Source organism: Pseudopipra pipra, chromosome 20 (genome assembly GCF_036250125.1).
Source record: "Pseudopipra pipra isolate bDixPip1 chromosome 20, bDixPip1.hap1, whole genome shotgun sequence".
Lineage (NCBI taxonomy): Eukaryota > Metazoa > Chordata > Aves > Passeriformes > Pipridae > Pseudopipra > Pseudopipra pipra.
Genome location: NC_087568.1, coordinates 4,807,474 through 4,825,344, shown reverse-complemented (window position 1 = coordinate 4,825,344; position 17,871 = coordinate 4,807,474). Strand labels below are relative to the sequence as shown.

At 52.4% G+C, this 17,871-nt stretch overlaps 1 protein-coding gene across 1 annotated transcript; it reads left to right on the top strand.

Moving 5' to 3' along the window:
* The first annotated feature begins 1,818 nt into the window (after positions 1-1,818).
* PLPP7 (phospholipid phosphatase 7 (inactive)) lies at positions 1,819-15,987 on the top strand. The gene is made up of 3 exons (XM_064676869.1): positions 1,819-2,488; positions 3,201-3,673; positions 15,128-15,987. The coding sequence occupies exons 2-3, from the start codon at positions 3,223-3,225 to the stop codon at positions 15,490-15,492; spliced, it is 816 nt and encodes a 271-aa protein (XP_064532939.1). The 5' UTR covers positions 1,819-2,488; positions 3,201-3,222; the 3' UTR covers positions 15,493-15,987.
* The last annotated feature ends 1,884 nt before the right edge of the window (positions 15,988-17,871 follow it).

The window sequence follows — 17,871 nt, the reverse complement described above, 5'->3', positions numbered from 1 at the left end:
CGAGGAGCACAGCCAGGGCATGGGTGAAGGGAGCATGCCGGATTTGTCTGTCTGGGCATTCTCCCAGGTGCTTGATGACCCCCGTGGATCATGTGTCAGGCCTGGAATAGCCCCACCAGAGCAGGGAGCCTGTCTACAGGTTTAGCAGGGATATTTATAAACCCCTGGGTTTGTGGCTGTTTTGCGAGCAGCGCAGCAGGACGGGGCTTGTTGTGGCCCCAGCAGGGTCAGGGACGTTTCCTTCCCAAGCTCATTTTCTTTGGCTGGGACAGGCAGTGAAAGCCCACCTGGCTGCAGGAGAGACCAAACAGCTTTCCTTTCCCACTCTACTTTTGACAGGGATTTGCTGGCACTGGGTCCATCACGCACTGCCCTTCCTCCCCTGTGCCCTTCCCGCCAGGGACTCGTGCTGGGCTGTGAGGTTGGAGTCTCACAGGGCGGCTCGGGCAGAGAAACTCCCTCATATCAGTGTCATCAGAAGAGACAGGCACCAGATTAAATTCACTCTCAAAGGTTTCAAGGTATTTTTTAACCCATGACAGCTCCCAAGGAACATGCTTGGTTGTAGCTCAGCATCCCCAGCACCAGACTGGGCAGGAGTCTCCCTATTTCTGCAGCCTCCTGGCTGCCAGCACCTTTAACCCTCTGCCCACTGATGTTTGCAAATAGCCCCACGCTGCAGCAGCCCTGCAAGGAGCGGGAGAATCTGGGAGGCCATCCAGGGAGGTGATGGCTACAGGCAAGTGAAAGCAGTGATGATGACATTTATCTCCTCGTCTGGTGTCAGGTGGACTGAGATTTTCCACATGCCTGGGAGCTGGGCAGTGGGATGAGGGCAGGCAGATAGGGACAGGGTGCTGACTGCCCCGATAGTGTGAGAATGCGGCTGCACAGCCGGTGATCGGACGGGAGCTGGGGGGTGTTGGTGTTGTGGCACCTTCTGTGCAAGCTCCAGGGCTGCCACAGCCCCGTGTGGTACCTGAGCTGAGCAGGGTTGTGTTTTATGGGCTGGGTGGGGGTGCCTGAGGAGGGGATGAGTTCTTCCTCCAGCTGGGATCATAGAGTCACAGAAGGGTTTGGGCTAAGCTCTCCATAGCAGAGGGGCTCCAGCCCTCAGAGCATTTCCATGGCCTTTCATGGACTCATTCCAACAGGTCTGTATCTTTCCTATGCTGGAGACCCCAGAGCTGGACACAGTGCTCCAGGTAAGGTGTCACCAGGGTGGAGTAGAGGGGCAGCATCACCTCCCTTGACTAGGGGTAGGTATGGAGGGTATGACTGAGAAATAAATTGATGTATAATATTTTCCTTTGAGGGAGGAAAATATGAACAAAACCCAGAAGTGAGGGCTCCTCAGGACCTCAAGCACTTTCTTGTCCAAACATTGCTGTTGCCTCTGGCCAGCCGGTTGGTCAGATGGGCACAGCCTGGGTGCACAATTCACTGAGAGGATTTTGAGAACTGTGGGTAAAAAGTGTGAAGAAAATGCAAAATTTTTCTTATTATTTTCAGATGCCAAGATTACCTTTCCTTTAGCACTTAAGCTCTCAAGTGCATTTTGGACTAGACTTTGAGATGCCTGAGTGTCCAGTTCCCAGGATTACCTGTACAAACACTGACCTCTGTAACTGGACTTTTGTGTAGTCAAAGGTAGCAGGCACCACGAGACATGGCTGTTCTACTCCTCAATGTAATATTCATATTCTCCAATTCTCTATCCACAGGGGACTTCCAGCCTATTTGCATAGGAATAATCCTGTTCAAGGAGCATGTGAGTGGTGTGGAGCTGCGACAGCCCATTGCCCAGGGAAGGTAACTGGGTTGATGCCAGGGTGGTCCTGGCTCAAGTGGTTGCTGCCATGGGCTGTCATCCTTTGGATGGCTTCTCCCAGCTTAGATCCGTGCAACTGCAGTTCAGGGGCTGTAGAAAGATCATTCAGATCTGTAAACTGGAGCTGCAGGCACCGATGGGATGTTCCCAGGGGCTGATCAGTGCTGGGATCGGCAGGTGGGAGATCACAGAATCACAGAACATTCTGAGTTGGAAGGCACCCACAAGGACCATCCCTTGATGTCTCAGAGGGGTTCTCCCCAGCTGAGATGGGGAGCAGGGAGTCAGGAGGCTGACAGCAGCCATGCAGTGTGATGGAGCACAATGTGCCGTGGCAGGAGGGACAGCAGGTATTCCCTGTCCTCTGCTGGAGGACTCCCCAGGGCCTGGCATGAGCTTTCCTCCTCCCTGTCCCGCGCTGCCCGTGCTGCTGGGGCTGGTACCTGTGCTGCTGATCACACCTGCAGCTCAGGGACACGGGCACTGCCTGTCACCTGCTCTGGGCACAGGCAGCGCGGTGCTGGGTGACACGGCAGGGACACGTGCGGTAACGAGGCCACGCGCAGCGCCGGGGGCAGGAGGATGGGAATTCATTAGCGGCGCTGTGTCTCCTGTAATCAGGAGGCAGGTGATGCTTCTCCTTCGTCCGGGAACAGGGTGAGTGATGAAGTCGCTGCAGGGGCTCACCCCGAGCGGGGAGGGAGGATGGGGCTAGTGGGGCTTGAAAGGTATCTGTGCTAGGGGGAGGAGGGTGGTGTTTGGGGTGCCCTGGCCTGGGGGGGGAGATGTTGCAGAACAGACTAATCAAGAAGATTCTGGGGACAGCTCCTTGGGGGGAAGCCCCCAGGCAATAGTCAGCCTTGGTGTTGCAAAGCCAGGCAGCACAGCCCCCCGTGGGAGCAACACCAGCTGCTGTGGGGAGGGGGATGCTGTCATCTCCTCCAGCTCTGACTCTGATATTGAAATGTGAATTGCAGCACAAAAAACTACATTTCCCAGTTTCCCTTGCGGCCCAGGGGAATAAGCAATTGGAAGATTTAAATAGACCAGGCCAGAAGCAACCAACCTTTGGCACAACGTTTTTCCCTCCTCTTCTTCCAATCTATTGGCTGTTTAACCTTTTTCCCTGGCACTGGAGTGGCTGCCAAGCCTGGCATTAATTTTCCTTCCAAGCTTGCTAGGCCCATGAAGTAAACAGCCATGTGCATTCCTTACTCTATATTTAACAGCTGCAGTCTGTGCTGGGGGCAACTGCAACAGAGGGGAACCTTTGTAGCTTCCCAAATTCACAGCTTGTGAGGGTGGGAGTGGGGGAAGCTTTCTGCAGGGAGAAGAGGGATTTCTCTCCTTCCCGCTATTCGCAAAGCAGGTTGCGTTAAAGAGAGACTGCAATGCCATCATCCCAGCCACGGTCCAGGGCAAGGGACAGGAACAATGTCCTCAACAGGGCTGAGTTCCTCTCCCTGAATCAGCCCTTGAAGGGGAACCAGGAGAGCAGGAGCTCGGGAAGAAAGCAGAGCGGCCAGGCCGGGGCAGCCGGTGCCCAGAACACCAACCCCAAGGAGCGGAGGCAGTCGCAGCAGCTTCCCGAGGAGGATTGCATGCAGCTCAACCCCTCCTTCAAGGGAATCGCCTTCAACTCGCTGCTGGCCATCGATATCTGCATGTCCAAGAGGCTGGGAGTGTGTGCCAACAGAGCCTCCTCCTGGGGTGGTGCCCGCTCCATGATCAACCTTCTGGGGATAACGGGGCATGGGATCCCCTGGATTGCGGGTACACTCATCTGCCTGGTGAAGAGCAGCACGCTGGCGGGCCAGGAGGTCCTCATGAACCTGCTGCTAGGTGAGTAGCAAACCTCCCTCCCTGCTGGGAAAGCCCAACCCTGGTCACAAGGGACAGTGGCACTGGGACTCCTCCTCTGGCTGCTCCCAGAATCCGATGTGGTCGGGTGGCAAGGACTGACCTTTAGGGTTAATGTTGCACGTTTTGGCCATCTCGTTCCCAGGTACTGTAGGTGATGGAGGTAGCAAGAAGTTGTCTAAGAGGGATGGAGTAATCCTGGTAGCTGGTGACACCCATGGAGTAGAGGCAGGTCCCTGGTCCTGTGTGGGGCAGGGTTGTCCAGTCAGATCGAGGGGGAGTGTCTGTGATGGGCAGGTGGATACCAGCAATGATGTATTTTATTTAGTCTGTGGTCATCTGCATTGGTGGTTTGGTATGTGAGGAAAAGATGCAGATTTTAGTCTTGACCAGACCTTGACTCCACGTCTCAGCTGCTGTGTAATGGAGTCCTGTTTCCTTCCCTGCTGCAGTTTGTTCTTTCATCCTCCTTCCCCTGAGTACCTATCTGGCTGCTGTCCCCGTTTCCATGTGCTAATTTGACCCAGAGGCCGTGTAGGCAGGCTGGGATCCCTCTGGCCCTCCTGCTAGTTCTTCCTTGTGCGGTGGTCGTTGTCCCTGTTTCTAAAGGTTGGGATGTGTTAAAGGGTTTGGCTTCTCTGCTGAGCAGGGCCCATCCCACCCATCCATGTGGACTGATGTCCCACCAGTGACCAGGCTGAGCTCTAGGCATGACTTGCCTTGGATCCTGGCCCCAACCTGCCCTGGCCATGTCTACCTGAGGACCTTGCTCTTCTTGCTCTTCTGCCTTTGGCACAGGGCCCAGTTATCCTATTCTTCCTTGTGACTAATTACCCTCTCATCTGGCTGTGATCCACCCTCCCCAAAAAACCCAACAATCCCTCTTTTGTTTGGTAAGAGAAACTAAAAACATTATATTTAGACCACTTCTTCTCAGGGAGCGTTTTGAGGCGATGTAGGGACACTTTATTTCACAAGCACCACAGGAAAGGGACGTCCTGTCCACAGGAGCTGACTGAGACATGATACAGGCTCTGCAACGTGGCCTCAGGTTGTTTTTCTTTTCACGAGTTCATCCTCCAGAGAGGGTGAAGATTGCACGGAACTGTCTTGAAAAGCACAGTGGTAGCTGCCTTTTCTCCCCTCTGCCTTTGGAGGAGACTGTCCTCGTGCTGTGACATCTAATGGGGGGAGGCCATGGCAGGGAAGGAGCCAGAATAGCACCAGCGTGATGCAGAGCCCGCCAGCGTCAGCAGTTCTTCCAGGGGCTCCTCGGAGCGCGGGGTCAACCCCTCGCTGAGAGAAGATCCATTTAAAAGGGCACGAGGATGAAATAGTAGGTGACTAACAACAGCCACCACAGTTTCCAGATGTCTCTTGACCCAAGAGCCTTTGATGGTGTTGGAGTCTGAAAACTGACCTCTTTGACTCCAAAATATCTGAGATCCTTATAAAGAGCTGATGCCCTCTTTGGCTTAAAAACAAGGAAGGTTTTCTCACCCTTCTGTTGCCATATGAGGAGGCCAAATGCAAAGCCACCTTGGGGTTGTGCTGGAACTTTGAGTATCGAGCGGTGGCTGGCAGAGCCCTGCACCACTGCCTGCATCTCCAGGTCTCCTGAGCTCAAATGTGGTGTCTGGGAACAATTTAGTGGGTTTCTGAAGTCTTGCTTCCTTCCCTAGATGCACTACACCCACCCCTCTTCTCTTCCTGCCATGAAATTAAATGGTCAAATGGCGTGAAAAACTAGTTCCATAGATCTGACAGCCTCCAAAGAGCTCCACTGCTTCCTCTGAATAGATGGCACAGACAAGTGGGACTGGCCAAGGTGCCCTCAGCTTCTCTTGTCAGAGCTTGCACAGCAGGACTTGTGTCACCCCACAGAGCAGATCTCTGCTGTGAGTGGCTTTGGGCTGATATTTAAGATTGCAGTCAGAAGCTCCAAGTATCTGAGTAGCTGCTGCTGTAATACCTGCCCTGCTGGTGGAGGAAAGAGCCTGGCTGGGAAGTGTGGGGCTGGTGAACCTCAACAGGTCCCAGGAGAAGTGGGGTCTTGTGTACACAGGAAGGGCATGGCATGACTGCTGCCTCTGGCATCTCCTTGGTCCCTCTCACTGCTGGTTTCCTGTGGTTCAAATCCATCAGGATGTGGTGAAAAGCCCTCCTGGAGAGGGACAGGTCAAAGGGAAGGGAACCTCTTGGTGCTTCCCTGCTCTCCTGAGAAGAGGAAATGAGGAAAGTTGGGGTTGTCCGTGATACCCCTTCCTTGCCCCCTCTGGCTCTCCTCCCTCCCCCCTGCTTGCTGAGGGTTTGATACATCAAGCAGAATTTCTGATGCAGTCTCTGGGCAGGGAGCCAGCCCATCATAGAGCACTTGTTTAGGATTTGCAATCAGGCTTCCAAGGCGAGGAGACAGGAGACTGCTGAAGTGGGACCTGGAACCTGGCAAAGCACCACTGCAGATGGAGGAGGAGCTCTCGGCAGGAGCTTTGCCAACACATGTGGGAGCATTTCGGGTGAGGGGGTCTGACCCTGGGATGCTCCATCCATCCCCACTGCAGATGTTGATTAGCAACCCCGAGCAATGTTTTCCCTCCGTGTTTGTCATCTGTGATGGAATTTATTGATTTCCCCTTCTCGTCGTAATCCTTTCCAGCAAATGCCAAACAGCCAGAGAAACACACTCAGAGCCTGTTACTGAAAAGATAGAAGAAGCCAGATATCTGTGCCCATTGTAAAAATCCCTCTGCCAGAATATGCTTTCAGGAAGTCTGTCTCAGCATCACCAGCCCTGGCTGTGCAAGAGTCAGGGAGAAAGTCCACACCCCCTGGCCAAATGGAGAAAATCATTATTCAGGAAACCCCTCAGTTTTAAGGTTCATTTTATTTGTCTGCCAGTGTTGAAACTTTTAGAACCATTCAAGCTTTACTTTGAAAAACCACAAGGATTTAGTGAAAACTGAGATGCTTAGAAAGTTATTTGAACCTTGCAATTGGCCTTTGAGGGGGAAAGCAGATATAAAACTTTCAGTAAAAATCCCAGGTCTGCTTCAGAACCAAACATAAACTCCATTAAACCCTGGGGGCAGCAGTACCTCGGTTTCTGGTTCTGATCCATCCAGTGAGGATGTGGATCCAAATTTAGTGATTCATTGACTGCAAAGCCAGCAAAGAACATTTGGATCATCGATCTAACCCACGGCAAAATACAGGCAGTAGCACATCCCTTAATTTATTCCTGTTCAATTTGTTAAGGGAAAAAACCCAAACACTCAATCTGATGTACAGTTACAAGCGAGGGTGAACTTGTCAGAGCCATTTCTGTATTACTGCAGTGGCAGGGCTTCTCACAAGCGCTTTTAGTTGGACTCTTCCCTTCATTGCGACTGCATACCCTTGTCTCTCCAGCTCAACAGCTCTTTTAGCCAACATCTTTTCCGCCTTTCAATATTTTGGATAGTGCTCAAGTCATTTCTTCACCTCCTATTTATTAAGCTAAACAGATTGATCTCGTTAAACTGATGGTCTTTGCAGATCCAGGCACCTTCTCACTGCGGTGGGGATGGAACATGGTCACCTGCCCAAAGCTGTTGTGTTTAGAGCCAGATCACCACTGTGTTCAGTTATCTGCAGTCCAGCCATGTGCCTTTGCTGTTGGGAGGTGTCTGCTTGGGTAACCCTTGCATGTAAAATTCGTGTTTGTGCTCAGTTTGAAGTACCAGCCAGTAACTGGTTCTGCTGTGGTCGTGGCTCTCTGAAATAGGTATCCAAACTGGGAGAAGAGAAAGCCCTGGTCTTCTCTTCGCCTGCTGTCTCTGTGACATTGGTGCCAGTCCTCAGCCATCTCCAGCTGGCTCTGCATCCCGCTTCTGAGGGGCAGGATGGCTCTTTGGTGCTGTCACTAAGCATTTATCCCATCAAGTGAAGCAGTGCTGCGGGGCGTGGATGTATCATCCGAGCAGTGTGTCAGAATGGGGATGGGTGGATGCCATAGGAGGAGGGAGAGAGGGAGCCCAGGGCCACTTCTCCATTCCTGGAGGTCAGCAAGAAGGAAGTTCTTGCTCTATCCAGCCTTCTCCCTGAATAATGACTGAGCTTCATTCCAACTGGGAACCAAGCTGTGATATTCTAAGGCACAGTCCCCTGCAAACCTGTGACTTTATTCCAAGCCATATCTATAATTCTTTAAAATATATATATATATTTATAAATACATATATATGGTCAGGACTCTGCGATCCCACTGCAGCAGCTTTGAAACCAGACCAGATTGGCAGGAAAGTGGTGGATTAGGAAGGAAAGAAGGCAAGGAATGCCTTCACCAAACCCCTCGGGAGCTCACTGACCCTGCTCTAACAATACAGACGTATCTCAGGTATTGTCGTGCTTCTCTTTGGAGGCTGTGTGATGGAAATCCAGACAGTACAGCCCGTTACTGGTAAAGGTCACTGGGCAGATGAAATGCTCAGGCAGTACAGACAAGCTCATCCTGTCGAGCCTCAGGGCAGCCCAGCCCCAGACGGGGCCAGGGAGCTGCACAGCAGATGGATCAGTCCATATGCAGCAGAGCTTGCTAAAGCCGAGAGCCCCAGAGATGGTTTGGGGCCAGATGTGTCTATTTTTTCCCCCTTTCCTTTTTCTGCTGTGAGAGCAGGGATTTTCTGAGCCAGGCAGGGCAGATGATGCTCTGTCAGGGAAGGGGAGAGGAGCTCGGGAGTCAGTGCCCTGTGGAAACATCCCTCCGTGTACAACCTGGCACATGGAGGAAGTTCAGCCTCTGTCCTGCTGCCCACCAAGACCTCAGCAAGCCAGCAGCTCATCTGCCCAGAGAGGTGGAAAAATTTAAATGCCAAGTAACCCAACACGACTGACCCATGGAGGGTGCCAGGCAGAGAGAATGACACAGATGCCCACTCTCTGCATCCAGCATCTAATCCAGGTCCAGCCTGGCATTAAACATTCCTCTTCATCACATCAGGCTGCTAATCTGCCTCTAGTTGTTCTGCCCAGATACAGCTGTTGAAGTCCCTGGTCCTTTGGTAGGTGCTGTGCTCAGCCTTCATCCCCTCACAGCTGATGAGCTCAGGCATCTCTGAACAGGCAGCAATGCCCAGCTCTCCCAGCTTTCCCTGCCCCCCTCCCTCCCTGCTTCCTCTACAGAAACATATCCTGCTCACTGCAGGGCAGGCTGCAGTGTCCCTTCGGATAAAGGACAGTCAGTGACAGGCTGGGACCCATCTGACTGTGGCTGGAGCAGGCAGGGGGGAATTTCCAGTGACCTGCACAGGGTCTCCATCAGATCCACGGTCTGATCATCCCCTTGGTACCAGGCAGCACCGAGGAGCTCAGGTCCTGGCAGGCTGCTGGAGACGCTGAGAGCCCTGCAGCCATCAGTGTGCAGCCCTTGGGGAATCTGCAGCGAGCTGGAATGAAACCCTCACGCAGAGCGAGCAGCGAAACGTTCCAGAGCTTGAATGCAGAGCGAAAGAGAAGTGCGAGGGTTGTTGAATGGGAAGAGGGGGAATAAACATGGGAAATGAGTCATCCTTATGTCTGTCACTCTGGGAACAGCTTCCCATTGCCCCTGCCTGGAGCTCAGAGAGGACAGTAACTGTTTCACGCAGGCAGAGCCAGCCCTGACAGGGAAGCTGAGCCAGGCTCTGGCCCGAAGGGAGATCCCGGGAAATGGGTGAGTGTGTTTGCCTCTAACACGCCTTGACAGGAGCAGTGGCTGGGAAGAGGAAGGTGGGGGAGTGAGGTGAGTTGCTGGGAGGAGCAGCAGGCAGGGAGAGCCCATTGGGTCTCCTGCTCTGGGCCAGGAGTGGTGGAGCATGGGGTAGGAGAGGGGTAATCAGATGAACTGTCTCTTTTACTCCCCTTGTGAAGAAATCTCCATGTCTTAACCTGGAACAGAGTTCTGGTCTTGCTCTCCGTTTCCATCTATATAGGAATGTTGGCAGATGTACCTGATCCAGGTCCAGTGCCCTGTTAGGTTTGATGGTTGGAGACCCTCTGAGCCCCACAGGGTGAGCCCCCTTTCTTTTTTTTGCCAATTTGCTTCATTGAAGGCAGTGAGGTGTAAATACAAGCCCAGGAAGCACTGAGTCCGAGGGAGGAGCCCAGCCTTTGTGGTCTGGGACATGCTGCTGGTCATCAGCACTTTTCTTTCCCCAGTTCATCCCATGCTGTGCTGGTGCATGTGGCACCTCTGTGACGTGCTGATGGTACCTGTGCTGCTGCCGTTGGGTACAGGGGCATTTCAAGCTGTCAGAGCCCCTCTGGGAGGCAGATGAGCCATCCTGGGGGCTGCTCAGCTCCTTTTCCCCAGCAGCACAAGCCCTTTTCATTGCAGTCCCCCTCTCGCCTACATCTCGTCCAAGCCCGTGCAGACCCCCAGTGAGGTGACCCCGCTTGGTATTTGATGCTGAGTACAAATTTCCCAGCTCCCAGGGCACAGTGTTTCCAAGGGGAGAACTCCAGGCAGCCTGTGTTTGCACTCGGGGCTGTTTCTAATCATCCAGAATATAGCGAATCTATTTTTAGTTGTTGTGGGTTTTTATTTTAATTAATTACACAGTTCTGCTTTCCACCATTTTTTCACCTCCCCGTGACCACTTACCCCACACTGCTGCTTGTTCAGCCAAAAAATACCCCCCCCAAAACACCACAGTGCCTGATTCATTGGCTCTTCAATGTGTTGTGCCATCTGTGCCTTTTGTCAGCTCTTACACACCATAGGACCACGTTTGGGGAAGAAAATGGAGTAGAGGAGTTCACTTCCAGAGGAGTGGACCTCTTCCAACCCTCCTCCACTGACTCCACTGGAGAGAGGGTGAAGATCCTTTTGAAACCTACATCTTTCATTAATGTCAACTAGTCAAGGCTGCAAACAGCTCATTTTCCAGGTCAGGGAGCCTGATGCCTGCGGGTGATTTGGGAAGTTCAGAAGGAGTGGGAGGGGGCATGTAAGTAAAAAGAAAAACGAAAGAAAGAATTGTGAATTCTAATTATGGAGCAAAAGAAACTGCTTCCTGGGAATGGTGACATTTATCCAGAGTTCACTCCTGAGTGAGGTTGGCTAGTCTGGGAAATACAGGACCTTCAAAGCCAGTTTTGGCCCTACACGTGGTCTTGGCAGCTGTAGTGGCCACCTCCAGCACGGTGGGGTGCAGGCAATGGGTTATCACCAGCTTGGTTCTTCTTTAAGGCAGTGCTGGGCTGGGCAGAGGGGTTGCCTAATGCACATCTGCTCCCATGCTGGGAGCCTCTTGAGCTCTCGGGATGGGCTCCCTCTTCATTCCTGGGCATTTACCTCCCCATTTTCCTCTCCCCACATGCTCACCCACAGTTCTGGGAGGCTGAGTCCAGCTTCTGACTGTTGCTGATCCCAACCTCACACCCTGGAGAGCAGCCCCATGTGTGTGAAGTCATGTGAATCACGGCTTCAGGAGACAAGGCCAAGGGCTTTTTTGGCTTTCTCCTCTTTTCCTCCCCCCGCTGACCCCAGCACTGCACCCAGGTTGTTTTTCAGCTGTGGTTTAGATAACATGTTTATATAAACACCTCAGCTGGAATCTGCCTCTGTCCCTGGAGACGCTGCCTGGCTCCGACCTGGAGCAGGCGATGCCCCCAAGGTGCTTGCACCATCCTCAGCCTCTTTCAGCCATAAGGAACAGCAGCAGAGATGGCACCTCAGGGACAGAAAGCACCTTATGGTGACAGGAGATGTCCAACTGTTTTGATTTCTCTTACATATAAGCTTTGGGGTTTGGTTTGATTCTGCTGGTGATGGTTCAGGTTCGTCCTCATGCCCTGCCTGCCCAGAGCTCCTCTCCACTCACCTCTCTGCTCCTAATGTGCTCCTAAAATTTGGTGGTAGGAGCAAGGCAGATGTCTGTTTTCTTTTTCTTATTAATAGATATAAAATGCCTGCCAGGGGGGCTCACTTTCAGCTCATTTACTGTGCATCCAATGCCAGATGTCGGGTTTTTTTCAATACCGAGGTGATCTCTGATGCTCAAATTGTCACAGGCAAGACAAGACTTGCTCTTTGGTTTTGGGCTTTAAGGAAGTTTTAGATGTTAATAGAGGATTTTGGGATTGGATGGTTTTGCAGTAGAAATCTGAAGGATTGTTTCCCTTAACAGCAGGTCAAAGGGAAAATTCGTGATCTTTTGCAGAAAAATGTGAAAGGAACGATGGGCAAGAGCTAATCCTTCCTTTGCTCTTAAATCCAGCCCTATATGGATTTTACATCCAGTGATGCCTCTGGTTTAAATCCAATGCTACCTGGATCTGGAGAAAGGGCATGCTGGAAAAAAATGCTTAAAATTAAAATTTCTTGCTCCTCTCATCTCGCCCTCGGTCCGGTGGCACTCTGCCATCCCTGCTGCGCCTCTGGCAGCCCCATGGGTCCCCAGAGAGCAGCCTTGCGCAAGTGCAGGCTGGTACATCAGCTGCAGGCTCCCTTCCCAGGGCTCTCCCGGGGCTGTATTTCCTCCAGCCTTCAGTCAGGTCAGCCTGAAGGATTTGCACAGCTCTGTGTGAGGGACCAGGGAAGGGCAGGCTGAAGGTGACGGTGCCAGTTTGCAGGTGGGCTCGGGGGCTTTGGGTTCGAAGCTTTGGTAGCCATCAGGCACCTTCCCCTGTGCAGAGACACCCACCTGCAGCTGGAGTGGTGGAGGGCACCTGTAATCAATTAACCCCTTACCTGCCTATCACTGGCACGGATGTGCCCACCTGAGGAGGGAGGATTTGATGTGCATAAAGGGGACAAAGCAAGCGAGATGAGGTCCAAGCGGGTATGTAGGTCATGGGATTGCAAGGGAGAAGGGCCGGGGCTGCTGGGCAATGGTATCATCTTTATCTGTTTCTGAAGGATGGGCCCTTGGCAGCACCGTCAGCAGCAGTGCTGCCTGCTGATTCACCCTGCCAGCTCTTGCCCAGCAGCAGCAGCAGGAGCAGGAGAGGGCAGGGGCACCGTGGGGACCCAGCTCCGGGTGAGGGCAGTGGGACCCGCAGGGGCTGGGGCAGGGCAGGCTGCTGGGGCTGTTTCATAAAGAAGTTGCTTCATGAAAGGAACAGAAAGTGCAGGGGGAAGTGACAGAAAAAGCACCAGGCAGAGGGATCTTTGCTGTGTTTTTTTTCTTTTAACGGCAAATTAACCCCCGGTTTTAGTGCTGTCGTGCCTTCAGATCTTGAAATGTGGGCAAACGAGGCTTTTTGCTTTCTGTGCATCATTTGACGAAAATCAAACCTAGCAGTACTGAAGGCCCATTTTATTCATCTTCTGAATGAAAGGATTATTAAAACAGCTCTTTGGCTTGTTCTCCATGCCCTGAACACCTCCGTGCACACATGCCTGCATCCCTCGAGTTGCCCTGACATCACCTTTGACCGTAAAAAAAATATTGTCAGTGCAAAATACAGACAGGCAATGGTGAACACCACACGTTGCTAAAGGACACAGCATCTGTGCTGCTGATCCACGGGTGAGTTTGGAGGGGAATGGTCTGTAGTGGGTGTATTGAACACCGTGGAGGAGACACTGGGATCCTTCAGGGTGCCCTTAAAAAAAAAAAATCAGCAAAATGCAGAGAACTACTCTGCTGAGTGCTGGGGTCCCCACGGGCTGCAGGCCTACCCCTGCTCTCTCCCTTCCTGCTGGTCATGCCTGGTGGGATCTGAGCAGCCCCTTGTTGTCCTTGTCCTCCTAAGCCCATCCCTACCAATACAGGGCTGGAGGTGTGACCTTGCAGCCCCTTGCCACCTGCAGCCTCACCACCTTGTTTCAGGTGCCACCTATGAAACTTTCAGCCTCCTGCTTCTTGTTGTGTTTAGCTTGGATTCCCATTGCTGCCTGTGCCAGCAAGGAGCTGGTGTCCAGACCTCTTCCTGCCCTCCACAGCTCTGAGAGCCCAGGGCATGACCTGGTGGGCGGGAGGTCCTGCTGTCCCACTGCCCCAAGCAAGGTGCCCTGCAGACAAGGAAGAAAAGTAGTCTCCCGTGAGGCGAGAGTTTGGCCAGGATAAATACCAGCCCCTTCCCAAAGCAGTGCCGGGGGCTGGTGCGCAGGGGTGGGATGTTGTGGGAGGTGGGTGAGCAGAGCCATCATGACAGCTCCTCACTTCCCAGCTCCTGCCAGGTGCTGAGCAGGCAGGAGGAGCTGCCTTCCTCCCCTGTGCTGTCTCATTTCCCATCCCCACCGCCGCCGCACTCCCATCCATCCTCCTGAAGCCTTGTCAGCTCTCAAGGAATGGTCTTTATCACAGCCTGGGAATCAGGCAACTGGCCCCTCACGCTCCTGCCAGGGGAGCGGGCTGTGCTCGTGATGGCATGTATGTCCTTGTCACTGCTGTGAGGAGCTGAAACCAGCACTCTGACTAATTAGGAGGGTTGGGGAAAAGCAGATGAGGGGATTAAAGAAAAATAAAATGGATGCTAGGAAATAGAAATGACAGCACCTGTCGGCTGGGAGGTGGGATGAAGAGGAGGAGGATGTAGACGAGTGCTGATGGGTTTCACTCAAAGAAGCTGTTAGGGAAGAAAGGTGTTTTGGTGTTGAGAGCTGCAGCTGGAGGGATGGTCCCTGTGCCACTACAAGCTTGGGTTTGCTGGGGCTGGGAGGTGTTTCCCTCACCACATTTGTGCAGGGAAGGGAGTGTGTGGGGTGACTTGCAGGGAGAAAGCCACAGGGAGCAAAAGACAAGTTGAAACAAGAAGTGGGTGTTCAGCACTTTGGCAAAGGGAAAGGGATGGGTGGGGGACATCCAGGAGGACATTGCCCACCCTCTGCTTCAACTTGCAGTGGTGCTGTTTTTAATGCAGGAGCCCTTTTTTCTTTATTGCATGGCTTTCCCCTTGGCTCACTGGCTCCTAATGCTCTTAGTGAAATCTGTGAGTGTGGTGTCATTCTGCTGGCTGGCTCAGGGCAGGGGGACATGGTGGGCTTGGGAGAGGACAAGGGACGACACCAGAAAGTGCTGTGGGGCACTTTTCCTCCAGCAGCCTGGTCACCCTGGCACAGAGGCCCCCAGGCAGGGACCTTGCTGCATGAGGTTTCTGTAGCATGGGGTGGAGGACAGCAAGAGGAACACCCCGAGTGGTGGTTTGAAGGCCAAAAGAGTTTTAATTTTAGCTTTGCCAGTTGCTCCCTTCCTCCCCAGGCGGATTGCTTGCTCTGCGGTTTGGGTTTCTCCTCTGTCAGATGATGATACTGGTAATTGCCTTCTCTGTGAGTGAACTGGGAGGGTTAACCAACATTTGGGTGGTAACTGAGGATGGGGGAGGTTGTGTGCAGCTGAACTGTGGACATCTGGCCGGAACCGAACCCAAACCTTTTCTTTAAAGACAACAGAACCTTGGAGGTTGTGCCTTGAAAATAGCCCTGGATTTCTTCTGTCTCTGACCATTCCCTCTTATTCTCTCCTTCTGTAGCCCTGCTGCTGGACATCATGATTGTGGCTGGTTTGCAGAAGCTGGCCAAGCGGAAGGGCCCGTACGACATCAACCCTGGCTTGTTGGACTACCTGACCATGGACACCTACGCCTTCCCAGCCGGGCACGCCAGCAGAGTGGCCATGCTCTCCAAGTTCTTCCTCAACCACCTGGTCTTGGCCATCCCCCTCCGCATCCTGCTGGTCCTCTGGGCCCTCTGTGTGGGGTTTTCCCGTGTCATGATCGGACGGCACCACATCACAGATGTCCTCTCCGGCTTTGTCTTTGGCTACTTGCAGTTCAGGCTGGTGGAGTTGATATGGATGTCTTCCAACACGTGTCAGATGTTGATATCCATCTGGTGAACATGGGGGACTTGACGCCTTTCCACTGGAAACTAGCAGATACTTTGAGAGTCTCCCTCCCAGTATTTTCTACATGTTGTTTGTTGGAAGTAGTTGTAACTTCCATGAGTAGTGGTGTTTTTTAATGTTGCTTCCCCACCTTAAAAAAAAAAAAGGTTTCTTGCAATGGATTGGGTTTTAGCAATCGAGGGCCATACCTGTGTTTTGGCCATTTTCTCAAGCTGTGTTTGGACAGCAAGCTAATTAAGCTTTGCGGGTGAGAGAAATGAGCTCCATGTCTGCCTACTTTAGGTGGTTCACACTGGCACCTTGGTATGTCCTCAGGATGGGCAGTGCCTGAGAGCTTCCTGAGAACACATTCATTAACTTTTTTTGAGGCTAAATGATTTTGGCCACTGTGCTTTTTTCTTTTTGTAAGCCCAGCAGTTGTGTCTTCTACAGAGTCAGAACAGGCAATGCTGGCCCTTTACAGATAATAAATAATCATAAAAATCCTGCCCTGTTTGGTTCTTATCGTGAGGGAAGGGACAAACCCACCCTGCTGTGGCTCTGAGATACACACTCAGTGAGGAGCAGGTCCTGCAGTCTTGCTGACTGAGGAGGTGCAAGGGTTGGCTCACAGGGTTTGCATTGGTTAGAGTGGACCTGGATGGGTGCTCACTAAAGGAAAATCTGCTCTGTGAGGGTCTGGGGGGAGTTTTTGGTTTGGTAAGGGACACAGGCAAGTTGCCCACTTTCATCCTGGTAGGGATGAATAGACATTGTGCTGGATCGTGGTCATTTTACAAAGCAGGTCTTGATGTGCAGAAAAAGGTCTTTTTCTTTCTCTTCACGGCCATGATTTTATCATTATGCCAAGTGCTGTGGTAGATGGGAATTTCCAAGGTAAGCCTGGTACAGCAGTGCCTGTTTCTGGTTTCTGGTGCACCCAGCAGTGTCAGTGAGCTGAGGGCAGGGAGGCAGGGGTGCCCTTGTGCCTGCCTCTGCTCGCTTGGCTGTAACCCTCCTACTGGGGTTAATTCTGAACATTTCTGTGTCTTACCCTGTATGAAATGAGGAGAGCACTCCTGACCTTCCTTGATTGCAAACCTGAGCTAATTGTTGTTTGTGAACCAGAGATCACTTATAGAGTTTGATGCCCAGGCATGGTGCTGCTCCTTCCCATTATTGGCAAGTGTCTGCCTTGAAACCTGGTGGATCCTTACCCAGGTGATGGCCATGCTCAACGTGGTGTCTCTGAAATGGATCCAGCCTCATGCCTGTCATAAGAAAATCCCATATTTTGAACAGAATGTGCCAGTTTTCTGTGGTTTCTCTGTCTTTAGAAGAGAGTTTGATGTTTGGCAGGTGATAGAAACCACCAGACTCACCACCTTCCTTGACAGGACGAATCCTGCAGAATGGAGGGATCCTGTCATCCCTGCCCTCCTGTCTATCCCAAATGAGCAAAATGCACCTGGCTTGGAAGGCCAGGGAGCAACCAGCTGGATCCGGCGCTGTCATTTCTCCCTGCATATTGAGGAGCTTCCTACAGGAGCTGGTGAGAAGAAGACATTCAGATAATGACTGCTGCAAGCTGCTGACATTTGTTACTCTTTGATGATTAATATGAAAAGAAGCAAAACAGATAATCTATCCCTGGCATGCGTCTCCAGCTGGGATGTCAGCACAGAGCCCTGGGAGCTGCCGACTTCCCGCGCTGCCGGCTCCGAGGCTGGAGCAGAAGCGTGGTAAGGAAGGCGACCATGTCCTTTGAAGACGAGCCTCCCACGGAGCTCACGGATGGGCTGTCCCTTGGGAAGGGCTGTCACTGGGTTTTTTTCAGGAAAGGGGAGAGCTCAGGGTCTCAGTGGTTCTCCCTGGAGGTTGGTGCAGCAGCGGGGGGTGGTGGGTGCTGCCCAGCTCCCCTCCTGCTGCTGCGGGTGGGAGCAGAGATGTGCCGCCCTCCCTCAGGGCTTTTCTTTGCCAATATCCTTCTCCTGCGAAGATTTATGTGAAGAAGTGAGCTGTGGTGATTTTTCTTCCCTCCAGGCATTGTTGCACTTGGCAGAGTTTATCCTCACCCCCAGGAAGGATGGAGGCACGTCACTGGGCTCTGATGGCGTGTGACGCACCCATGTGTAGCTGGAGATGGTGGGTTCCTGAAGGGATAGGGAACAGGGGAGGACTTTGCCCTGATGGCTTTGTGGGAAGCTCTCACTTTGTATTTCCAGGATTTACTGAACCTTTGCAAATAGGCTGGATGAATCTACAGGCATGTTGCTGGGTTAGGGTTTTCTTGCACTTATGTTATCTTCTCCTGGTATATCCAGGATGGCAGCATGGCTTTGGAGGAGTTATCCTGGTCCTTGCTGGTGTAATCAGGAGAGCGTGGCCTGG